Source organism: Ictalurus punctatus, chromosome 17 (genome assembly GCF_001660625.3).
Source record: "Ictalurus punctatus breed USDA103 chromosome 17, Coco_2.0, whole genome shotgun sequence".
NCBI classification, from domain to species: Eukaryota; Metazoa; Chordata; class Actinopteri; order Siluriformes; family Ictaluridae; genus Ictalurus; species Ictalurus punctatus.
The window spans coordinates 14,114,669-14,127,819 of record NC_030432.2 but is presented as its reverse complement, the minus strand read 5'-3'; the positions used below and the strand labels follow the sequence as shown (position 1 = coordinate 14,127,819).

At 39.7% G+C, this 13,151-nt stretch overlaps 1 protein-coding gene across 5 annotated transcripts in view; it reads right to left on the bottom strand.

Moving 5' to 3' along the window:
* tfdp2 (transcription factor Dp-2) overlaps positions 1 to 13,151 on the bottom strand; it is a 39,971-nt gene that overhangs the window by 5,077 nt on the left and 21,743 nt on the right. For all 5 annotated transcript variants that reach the window (XM_017490743.3, XM_047161540.2, XM_047161539.2 and 2 more), the window contains 7 exons: positions 11,425 to 11,513; positions 9,346 to 9,476; positions 8,986 to 9,033; positions 7,853 to 7,885; positions 3,616 to 3,778; positions 1,698 to 1,844; positions 184 to 252 (listed from right to left, as the gene is read on the bottom strand). In XM_017490743.3, the coding sequence (XP_017346232.1) occupies positions 184 to 252; positions 1,698 to 1,844; positions 3,616 to 3,778; positions 7,853 to 7,885; positions 8,986 to 9,033; positions 9,346 to 9,476; positions 11,425 to 11,513 (680 nt within the window). The remainder of the gene's footprint in view (positions 1 to 183; positions 253 to 1,697; positions 1,845 to 3,615; positions 3,779 to 7,852; positions 7,886 to 8,985; positions 9,034 to 9,345; positions 9,477 to 11,424; positions 11,514 to 13,151) is intronic.

Below are 13,151 nucleotides of genomic sequence, written 5' to 3'. Positions count from 1 at the left end.
TGAAAGCACATGAATACAAATACAAAGCACTGTGTTAACAAATTCGAGTAAACACAGAATCGGCATTCCAACCTGAATTAACCATTTAAATTCATTTCTTAAAGCCAGGGCTACATGCTTCCTGACCAAACCCACTGCAGAAACACACATGCAATACAATACACAGTCCATGTTAGTACAAACCTGTAATATAAGCTCCTCTAGCTGGCTTCTTTTCTGCTGGATTCTTTCCAGCCGCTTCTGCTTCTCCATCTGAAACACACACAAAGACACATTCATAGAAAAAAGAAAATGAACATTTGAATTCAAGTATTTTACTCTGCTTACTTGCTTGCTTTCCAATGTTTGACACATGTACACGCACGTATATCTCATTGAAAATACAAGTCTATTCAGGTGGGTGAAAGCCAGTGTGTGCTTTGTAGATAGCTGGGCTTTACAGGAGCCTGTGTTCATACATAATCAAAAGCAGGGAGTGTGCCTCAAGCCCTCTTCTCCTTTCTGCTTTATTTTGCCGTACAGCCTGCCACAAAGCCTCACTGTCTCTCACTGCCATCATATCAGACGTGACACTGTCCGATGCTTTCAGATGGCTCTTTAAAACACCCACATACAAACACACAACCGGGAACTCAAACTATACTTGGGTAAACTGCATTACCAAAACTGCCTCAGTAGAAGCTTTTTGATTTATGGTTTTATTGGAGTACTATAGTATACATACATATTTATTTTACATAAACACAGTAATTACTGTCTATTGTAATTCCCAAATCAGATTGATTAGAATGAATTTTCTACAATAGCAGCTCTGGCAATAGCACAAGGCAAATCACAGGTTTATATTAATACAATCATTCTAATATATTATATCCAGTCTGTACAGGATTGGCCGAGATTGATTTTGCTGCAGCTTTTTTAAAAATTTGTGATGCAACTTGTTTTTTTTTTGTGGAAAATTACTTGATTGTCTTTCACAGTGATGTTTGCTGGTAAATGAGACCTTTTAGCTGTACTCACGTTGGACACACATGATTCGTAGATGGCTTTGACTGAATGTGCATTGTGATGACATCACATGACACATCTTGGCCTAAATATGCACAAAATCTGCGGCAATTTAGAAAACTTGCACACTCCTCCGAATATTGCAGAGTTTGCTTGAATTTGCGTTCATTTCTGTGATCGCAAAATCGTGAAATCCTGGAGGGACTGATTATCGTTTCTCATCCACAGGAACCAGTATGGCAGATGCTCCATTTAATCAAAGTCTAATCATAACCAAATAAAAATGTGTTGTTATTTAACAAAGAAAAAAAAAGGTCTAATCTTTGATATGGTGAAGTTTTCTATAAGATTATGTTTATATAACTTTTATGTAAGGAGTCTCCAGTGTCAGCATTTTGTAACAGTCACAATGTTTTCTCTCTCGCCTCCCCCACAACAGCACCAACATTGTGAACACACTCAGAACATGAAGTTCTCCAACCTGCTATTTCAGTGTTATTATATGTAATGAGGAAAAGAGAGAAACTGTGCCATTATTGTCAGCCACAGCTAGCAAAACCCACAACTGGAACATGAAACAGTATGGTGTAGTACTTTTACATGTCACACCCTCAGGCGGTAGTACGGTGGTTTCAATCTTGAGCTTTAACTGATGTTTCTAGTGACAAACATCTCTGCCTCAAACCCACCTCCAGGTTGCGACATTCCTGTGCCGAGTTAGTGGGAAGACCAATCCAGCGAATCTCCTTCTTCTCTTTTGAGATTATGTTCATGGCCATCAACACATTCAGTGCATCATATACACGCCTGCGGATGTTTTTCTGATCGTACGCCTGCTGCTTGTAGAAAACACAAACACACACACACACATCATTTTCTGAAAATGCTGCCTCTTTTTACTTGTTCTCTGTAAAAGCTGCAGCCCCTCATACCCCCTCTGAGATGTGAGCTGCTTCCGGCACCTGCAGTTAAATCCTTTTTAATTACACTTTTACCATTCCAGTAAAGGGATTAAATTCCAGCCAATTCAACATCAGGTGTCCTGTCAGAACTAATAGCGGAAAGTATTTCCGCTATTAAATCATGGTGACTGGGGTGAATTATTATGACTGGGAATACACTCATGCAGTGGTTCTCAAAATGGGGTCTATAAAGTGTAGTCAAGGGGCTCTGGTTATTTATTTATTTTACAGTGATGGAAATTAGTTCCTATAGTTATTAGCCTGTTTGACGGTGGCTCAGGTAGAACGGGTTGTCCACTAATCGCAGGGTTGGTGGTTCGATCCCCAGCCTACATGACTCCACATGTCGAAGTGTCCTTGAGCAAGACACTGAACCCCAAGTTGCTCCCAATGGCAGGCTGGTGCCTTGCATGGTAGCTCTGCTGTCATTGGTGTGCGAGTGTGTGTGTGAATGGGTGAATGAGAAACAATGTAAAGCGCTCTGTAGAACCGCTAAGGTTAAAACGCGCTATATATATGTAGACCATTTACCATTTATACTACCATTAGAACTACTGTGTTCTGAAATAAATAACTCTGCTTTGGATTATGGTAATAAATCTGTATTAAATTTATTTAACAGTTTTATATATATATATATAATATATATATATATATATATATATATATATATATATATATATATATATATATATATATATATATATATATATATATATATATATATTAAAAAAACTGTAGAGCCAGTGTATATATATGATTTTGAAATAAACAGAACATTATGCAATTCATCTCTGCTCACTTATTCATCTCACACACACACCTCCAACCTCCAGATGTCTTGCGAGAAAGGATGCCTACATGCGAGTCTCACATTTATCCCTGCCAAATACTAATCAGGAATATTTAATGTGAGCAAAGCTTAACTGATCTGAGACGCCAATAGGAGTAACACTAAGGAGCCTTTCCATACCTCCTTATGAACGTGACCTGTGACAGATCATCAGCTGCAGCTCTACACTGGCTCTAACTGTTTCAACATCATGTATAGTTTAAATAATGTGGACCTTTTGAATTTTCATGGGCCGGGGTGGAGAGGTCACAAGGAGTAATGAAGAATGGTCTGTTGAATAGGAGTTTACACTTTTGGGTCGGGGGTGAAGTGACAAAAAAGCAAGCTATCTGTGTATAGAATAGATTTTGTTTGCAGTATTTTATGAAACAAGGTGCTCAGGAGGAAGCATTTCAATCTAGATCAAATGTAACAGAATTTTTTAAGCAGTATTCACTAAAAGGTGAATAGCTCAACAGAAGTCAGTCTTTTTCCTCAGTAATTAAAACAAACAATTTAGTGATCTTTTTACATAATAACTCTGTTTGTTATGATTGCGCGTGGGCTAATTTTCATTCAAAGCATACAGAGAATTAATTGCATCTATGTGGCCCTGCATTTTTAATTGACCTTGAATGCTTTTGAGGCGTTTTGATGCCTGTAACAAGCAGTGAAAAAATCATCACATCTGTGATGGAAATAAATAAGTATGTTACTGGTGGAAAGTTATATAACATGTTTTAAGACAGATTATGATACAGGCTTTATCTTTATATCAGTTTAAAGCCCCCTCTCTACATATGTAGTACTCACACAATCTGTAGCTGCTAGGTTGCTGGCGTGGGTGAACTCTGCCACCAGTTCATCAGCCACCTCATTATAGGACGTAGTGCCTTTCATCTGCACCTTCTCACACACCTTCATGGAGAAGTGCCTGAGCCCCTTTCCTTTCTTATCAACTTTCTTCATCCTCTTACTGCAGACAGACACAGAACACGCACAAGAAAAAAAAACATTAAACAAGCAGTTTTTCATTTTTAGCTGCCTTTTACGGAAAAGGGGTTTAATCAGATGCCCAAAATGAAGAAATTAACCAGAGCCATTGTATGGCAACACTGTACATCACAATTTTTCTAAGGTGTCTTTGAGATTACGGGATTATTGCAGCTCTTGAAACACTGAATTTGGTAAAGAATTTCATTTCAAAACTGACCATCATGGAATGATAACGGAGCTGATCACTACAGCCCTGGCTACTTTCTGAACATCCATACACAATGCCTACTGAATACAAGCACCTATGTATTCCCCTTAAAGACACTCCATATGATGCATTCTGTCAGCTGCGTTTTTTTTTTGTTACACCTCAAACCACTGCTCCTGACTGCAGCATTCTGCTACACATGCTATCGCAAATCCTGTAGCCAATGCCAGGAAATGGCAGAGAGGCACAGTGAGTGGGAGGAAGCTGAAAGAAATTGTGCTCACATGTGGATACTCATGGATTACATAATCACTTCAAGAGGACCTGGCAGCAATGTGCAAAAAAAAAAAAAAAAAAAAAAAAAAAAAAGGCCATTCCCCAAGTGTTACAGAGGGGAATATGAAACACTATTCTACTTCTGAGCAGGGTCTTCCCATACACTCCCATTGCATGACTGCTTTATTAAGACTTGGATCATGCCACAGGAGACAGTTGGAGCTTTATTAGATGTCCTTATTGGAACAATTTTGCTCCAGATGCCCAATTCAACCCCAATGCTCAATGTCATTAGGAGATAACTAGATAGGCTCACTGGATATTCAACCAGAGCTGGACAAATCAGTAGCACACACACACACACACACACACACACACACACACACACACACACACACACACACACACACACAGAACAATCAGTTGTATTCAACATTGTTAGGTAAATCTCTTTAAATTGGTCATATATTCTTAGGTGCACAACACATCTCATTATTGCAACTGTGGCTTGAAGGAAAAAAAAATACTTTGGATGAAAGTCTGTGCAAATTGTTGATATGGTGTCAGTATTTAAATACTGGATGAACATTATGATGTTATGAGCAGCCAATAAGTGTCCAGCATAGGTGGGAACTCCTTTAATACTGTCAGGGAGACTCCTCAAGAAATTGGTTGAGAAAATGCCAAGAATACATTTCTGGAAATTCTAGACAAAAAAGGGTGTCTACTTTGAAGATGATAAAATACTAAATTATTATTATTATTATTATTATTATTATTATTATTATTATTATTATTTATCACAACATAATTCCCATAGTTCCATTTGTGTTATTCCAGAGTTTTGATGACTTTATTATTCTTCTAAAACATTTTTTCTAAAGTTTTGACCAGTATTGTACTTCATACAACTCCACTACTTTCTCCACCACATATCTCATATCTGTGGCAGTTTCTGCAGATTGTATCAGAAAGACCTCATTACAGCTGAGGGACTTTGATGTGTGCATGTGTCTGTTGCTTCCTGTTTTCACCTAGTTCTACCAACACAGAAGGGTGTAGATGGGTGGATGTGTTTGAGGCATTAGGGTCAGGATTTGGTACACTGGTAGCACGATGGCTTAGTGGTTAGCATGTTTGCCGCACACTCTGATTCCTGCCATGTTTCGGAGGTTTCCTCCGGGTACTCCCCCAATCAGTTTTATCCCCCAGTCCAAAGACACGCACTGTAGGCTGACCGACATCTCTAAACTGTCCATAGTGTGTGTGTGTGTGTGTGTGTGTGTGTGTGTGTGTGTGTGTGTGTGTGTGTGTGTGTGGGAGACTGTGCCCTGTGATGGGTTGGCACCTACTATAGGGTATCTCCCACCTTGTGCTAGGCTCCAGGCTTCCAGTTACCCTGTGTAGGATAAGCGGTACAGAAAATGAATAGATGGATTTGGTACTCTAATATTTCCAAACACCACCTGTTGGCCATCAGCGCCGTAAGAAGTCAAAGTATACATAAGACCTTAAAGTTCTATGAGAATTGTCCAGTTTTTCCATTGACTGTAGCCACAAGCTAATACACTAGTACACTAACTGCTTGCTAACAGCATACTTAGGAGTAGTAAAACAATATAAGCGGTACTTTAATATCCAACATCTTTTTAATCATGCAGTCTGTTGACTGTATTGATAGATCCACAGATATCAAATGAAGAAGAGAAATAAAATTGGATTCAACACTAATTCATATTACAGGAATTAGCCCAGTTTTCCTTATTTAATAGTATAAACATGCGCTTGTAACTAACAAAGTCATTTATGCATTTTAAAACAGGGGATGTGTCCATTTGTGAGTCTGCTTGTGTGAATAAAAGTGAGAGTGAATCCACTCATATTCATCTACTTTCTCTACATTCTCTCTACGTGTCTCTCATTTAGAGGAAGTGCGTAAATAAAATGCAGCGTTTGAGTGATCGCTGCAGTGAGGGATGAATTATATAACTGCTGTCGAGCATGCTCGGTGTAGCAGTGGGGGGTTGGGGTGTTTCACACAAGCAGCTCAGAATCCCAATTATCAGCACAGATTGGTTCCAGACCCAGAGTTCACAATATTGGCTGTAATGAGAAGATGGAAACAGACAGCATGTAGCAGTGTAAGGGGAGGGTGTTTAAAGTGTGACGAGAGAGACACGGCTTCTGCTCGCACACACGTGTGAAAGTGCATGAGAATGTATGCTACTTGGAAAAACGCACATATTTCTCCGTAGCAACAGTAGCGAGGCTCACTCTCCTCCTGTGACGAACTGAAGAAGTGCCGTCTCAGAGACGGGGGAGGGGACGAGAGATGGAAAGGAGGGAGAGGCAACTGACCTTTTACAAGAAGACGTGCTTCTACGCATCTGCCTGTATACAGCTAATGGGTGGAGACATGGGAAAGAGAGGTGAAGCAGGGCGTGTGTTTGAATGTGACATATTTGAAATCTCTCATATCCGACACTGCAGTGCATAGCTGTGTGTGTGTGTGCGCGTAAGGCAGTGCAACTGACTGCAACTTCAGCAACACTATCTCTAAAACCACACAAATAGTGTGTGTGTGTGCATGTGCGATTGTGAACACACACAGACTCTGCTCACTTTTACCATGCACTGAATAATTTACTGAGTGTTCAGACTTGCCAGCATTAGAGCTGCAGGATGAACTTCACAGTCCCAGTACTATTCAAATTTTCCTACTATTTACATATTCAAAAGCAAAAATGCAGAGTCTCTTCGAAACACACGTTTGCTAAATATTTTGGACAAAGGAAAATGAATGTATGCTTGTGTGGCAGAGCATAAACGTCATTTTATTGGGTCTACTGTATAGTGCGTGTTATAACTAATGCAGCAAGCAAATAGAGTGAATAGGAAGCCATTTGGGATATTGCTGTGCTTTTCCGATATATTAATTATTCAGAGATATATTAACATTGTTAATATATACATTTTCTATATTAATTATATATAGAGAGAAAGCACACCAAGAGGCATTAAAAAACCTGTTTAAATGCGAATGAAGAGCTACTACTCACAAAGCACATCATGCTCCCACCACCAGCATCAACCTCTCCTGTCTCCTTTAGAAATCAATACACAACTCTGCAGCACCTCAGCAGTGTGCATGCTAATCAGGAAATGCAGCTACATCCAACTACACAGCTGGGAACCTTCCTTTAGATAAAAACTTACAATAATACAGAAGTGTTGCATCTTCAGAGCTGATTTGTGGTGATACATGTAACAGTCTGTCATCTCAATCAGTGTATGGAGAGAAAATTGCTATACAACATGGTAGGATGTACGGTGAGTCATCTCAAGTGTTGTGCTATGGTTTGTTGTGTGTAGACAGATAAGCTACAGTAAGAGCACAGAAAACACACACACACACACACACACACACACACACACACACACACACGCCCTGGATTTGCAGCTGCACTCCTCAGCCATCCTGCTCAGCATCTACTAGGCAATCATTACATACACACTTAATAAAGCATCTGCTTTGTTCCATTTTGTACAATGAAAGCAGAGCTTACATACCTTGATGAGGAGTCAGTGGAGCACAGTCCATCCCTGCAATACACACACATACACAACTATTCAAGACTGCAACAACCCATTCAGCTACTTAGAATTATCATTTATAGATTACATGAATTTTATATAATGAATCAGTTTGCTGCACAAGTGGCTGACTACTGTAAATAATGTGCCACATATCAAAGAGTAATAATATTAATAACAACAAAGTGTTTACACGGAACCTTTGACCATTTTACACCCATTTTGAATAAAAAATGCAATATTAAACAAAGCATGTTAATGAACAAAATAATTAATAACAATTCTATACAAATCAGCAAAACATTTTTTATAAGACAAGAATTTATGAATAGATCAGGCTTTGATAATGTCAACTACATAAAACTACATTCTGTAATTGTCTTTTCCTGCTATAGTCCAATATACTGTGCCTGAAGCATGTAGTGGATGTCAAATTCATGGAGGTTTAGCATACATAGTATTTTGATTATGCTTCATAAATGATAAGCAATATCATCATTATATCACTATTATTTAATATTAATATATTAAAATATTGAAGATGTGCCATTTATTGGAATCAAATGTTCAGTTCAAACATAAAAAGTGAAACTGATTAATAGTGACTAAAGACTGAAATAAAGTAAATGTACAGCCATATAGCATTCTTAACAAAGATATGTACATGTACATGTAGAAATGTACATGCTAGGCATTAATATCAAAAATTGTTTTAAAAGGCCCCATAACATTTTCTGCACAGCACTCAGTGAGCCCGCTGTGTCAAGAATAGTATACACAGCATGTTTCCTTTAACTGTTTAATACGAGTCCTCATAAAAAAAAGAAGGGGGGGGGGGGGGGGGGGGGGAACAGGCCATTTTTGGAATACGAGAGATGGCACGCCTCCTCTCTTCATAACTGGGATTTCTCTATGGCCATGCTTTTAGACTGCTTTTAGACAATGCAAACCATATGGTAAAATGCAGAAGTTTAAATTCAGAGACCACGATGCTGATTGCAAAATGGCCTCCATGTTCTTATAGTGACCCACTTTTTCATTTCTAGGTTTAGACCTTAGTTTAATTTTACAGAAAGGATCTTAATTATATTCAATGAACTACCACTCACCTGTCAGAGTAATAGGAGTCTATAAAGTCATGTGTCCGTTTCTTGTTCCTATAAAAGAGAAATGGAGGTGCCATTTATGAAACTTCTCATTCACTGACATTATGAATCACTCTCTTGTATTTCAGGGTAGAATCTATAAACTATATAGTATACAGTATGAGATGACTATATAATACCATATCAGTTGTAATGTTCCAATCTAATGCTTTAATGTTCTACTAACGGTAGGTCTGATCTCATGAGCCTTCATCTCAGACACTTCCTTTAAGAATCCCACTTTCTACTATAGCTTTTCATACAACTTGGAATTTACAAGCATGTCGAGTTGATGTGTTTATGTGGGATAGGGAGCACACACACCCTGGTGTCCATTCGTTGCCTTCTGGAGGACATGGTTGTGTAACCATGGCAGCAGGTGTAGTGTGTGGCGTGAAGGGGCTGCCGATGAGGATACTTCCTGGGTGAGTCACCCTCTGAGGAGTGCTTAAGATCTGCAGAAAGTGATAGAGAAAGGGGTGGAGGGAAAGAGGATAAGAATATCCTCAGCCAAATATAGAAACCTGGTTCTTTCACTCTATATATATTTATAGTGTAAAAGGTCATATTAGACAAACACACAAATATGTTTTCAAAGATCAACACTGACAAATATTTCTGAATAAAAATAATAACTGAAATATGAAATGTGTTGTTTTCAAGAATGAACCAATGAAAGTGATCATTATGTTAAATATTACTATATTTAATCGTTTGGAGTCTCAAGGTATTTTTGAACATTTTACCATTTATTTGGTTTTGCAGTATTAATGGTAAATGGCGCACTTATATAGCGCTTTTATCCAAAGCGCTTTACACTGTGTCTCATTCACCCATTCACACACACACACACACTCGCACAACAATGGTAGCAGAGCTGCCATACAAGCCGCTAACTTGCCATTGGGGGCAACTTGGGGTTCTGTGTCTTGCCCAGGGACACTTTGGCATATGGAGTCACGTGGGCCGGGAATCGATCCGCAAACCCTATGATTAGCGGACAACACGTTCTACCACATGAGCCACAGCCGTCCTAAAAAATGACCACCATAAAAATGTTTTTTTTAACCCAAGGGTATCATTTTAGAATTTATTGTTTTTTAATGCAGAAATGAACACAATTATAAATAAATATGCATTAAGACAAACAAAGAATTTAATTGAAATCTAACCGAACCACAGGCTACCTACAGATTCCCACTTCTAACACACATGCTCTCATCCTCAGCTCTCTTTTCTCGAGTCTACATGCACGGTTTTATGATCAAACATCCAGGGACAGCAGCCTACCAAGGACGCATTAAATGAACAGTCAGTCACCTTCATGCTGCATGTGTTACTGCTGTCTTCTCTTTCTCGTTCCTCTCCGTTCCTGCCATCATCACATCTCACTGTCCCTTCATCTCTTCGACTAGTGTACAGTATGGAGGGCCATGCTATTGGCAAGCGTGCTCTGTGTTGCGTGGGCTTGTCAATGGGAAGTCACGCGTGTCATCACTACCTCAGTAACAAGTCCATTAATGGAGTGAAACACACAGAGTTCTGTTCTCTACTAACCAAGCTTAAATGAGGTTTCCCCTCTGCTCCTCTAACTCGTTTTTCAGAAATCTCCTTCCTGACCTCCATGATGTATTGTTTGATCCACGAGCTTATCCGGGCTCTTTCCCTTTTTACTCTTTAACCACGCTCCTCTTCCTCCTCCTCCTCCTCTCCATCGCTCTCCCTCATTGTGTTCCCACTGACCTCTGCTGCCATTTCCCTTGGTCCTCCTCTGCCACTATGCATGTATTTCATTGCCTCAACTCAACTCAACACTGCACACAGTTTGCCATACAAGATCACAATGCGTCAGTGCCACCTGCTGGCCACACAGTGTTCTGCAATCACTGGGATTAAAACCATAACTAAAAACAACTGATTCCACAAGTATTGGCAATCCTCAAACAAGGCATATAAATCACTGTCACATGTGCACTTAGGGATATTTAGATATTTAGTGGCTACAATCTTGTATTATTGCTGATGTGTGGGGGCAGGGGGGAAAGTTGGCAGCTGCAGTACTGAGGGGCGGCTGTGGTTCAGGTGGTAGAGCGGGTTGTCCACTAATCGTAGGGTTGGTGGTTCGATTCCCGGCCCACATGACTCCACATACCGAAGTGTCCTTGGGCAAGACACTGAACCCTAAACTGCTCCCGATGGCAAGTTAGTGCCTTGCATGGCATCTCTGCTACCATTGGTGTGAAATGCTTTCACATTGCTACCTTCACGAAATGCTTACCACACTACCATTGGTGTAAAATGCTTTGGATAAAAGCGCTATATAAGTGCGCCATTTTACTAAGAACAGGCCAGTCAGCTGAAAGCATCTGCATGAACAAAACAGTTTTCTAGCAGACAACTCACCATCGGTGCGCCGACATTAGAGTTCACTGCTCCTAAAGTGATCTTGGTGACAGAGCTATAGTTGGATGGTGCTACAAGAGAAATGTTACCTGCAAACAGAAAATAACAACAATATACAATCAATATACACCACAGAATATACACCACAGTATAGTGCTGGCTATGATGAATATAAAAGCTGTATTACATTTAATTACCCCACTGACATTTTGACAGTGATATTTTCGACACGCATTAAACCAAACAGGCTCCATTAGTCTGAAAGCCTGGTTCAGTGACTGACAGCTCGGGCAGCGCTCATAAAAGTTTTGAGGGAAGCTGCAGTTGAACTGTACAATCAACAGAAACCTCTTTTGCAGATTACAATTTTACAAAAGCATGTTCAAACACGCAAAAGGGCATATTTGACTGGAAGTGCTTGTGTGTGGGAGGCTGAGGCACAATAACACTGAAAAGGCTCAGTGTGGCTCAAATGGATACACGCGCAATCAGTGGCTGTGACGGGCCTAAAGTGCAAAAAGAGTTCATTTTCTCCAGGGCTCAGTGTCTGAATGGGAATGCAAATACCCTTCAAGACTGTTGCATATGAATGCAAGGCGATGCAAATAGACGTTGGAGCACGCATGAGAGAAAAATACTGTACACGTTGGGCATACATCATCAGATACCATACACACCCACAGGTTACACAAAGAACATCATGCGCAGTAATGAATGAAAACTACTAGGGTTCAGACAGGGCTGAGAAATACGACAATCTTATTGACATTATGAGAAACATAATAGACACAATTAAATTTAGTGTTTATCAAAATCTCTGATTGGAAGCAGTGAAAATTTTAAATATTTAAAAATGGAAAAATGTTTGTCCCTCCTTTTTTGGTGCTAAACAATTAATTTATATACAGTTATAATGTATGTAAATGATATAATTCATTTACGGAGATATGAATTCTAGCCATTTTCTGTACTCATCATCCTACACAGGGTCACATGGAGCCTGGAGCTTATCCCAGGGAATTTGGGGCACAAGGTAGGGGACACCCTGGACAGGGGACACCCTGGAATCACTTAATTCATAGAGACACATTAGTTCCCTCACTAGTTCCTATTTTTATCTCTCCTAGAGTTATAATACAAAGAAATGTAGCTTTGTTTGTTAGTGAGAGACCACAAAGCCCTCCATCCCATTTCAGTAAAAATGTAAAGTCACACCTTTGACTGTTACAAAGCGCTCACACTGGAGACTCCTTCCAAACAATGCTAAACAAACATCTCCTTGCAGAGATCATAATAATAGCAATGATTCCGCCACACACACAGACACACAGACACACACACACACAGACACACACACACACAGACACACACACACACAGACACACACACACACAGACACACACACACACACACACACACACACACACACACACACACACACACACACACACACACACACACACACACACACAGCAGCAGCAGCTGGGGTCTCAGCAGAGGAATGTATAAGAGCTTCGGCTCTATAGCGTAACAATGACCAGAGCTTCATTAGAATACAGCTGAGCTTCGGCCCAAGCAGGGACACACGTGCACACGCGTACACACATGCGCTCACTCTCACACAAAGCATAAAATTACACATCTATACATTTAAATAATATCTGCAGTAAAAAAAAAAATAAGCCATACTTTTATCACAGATTTCTCAAAATGACAAAACAAGCAGT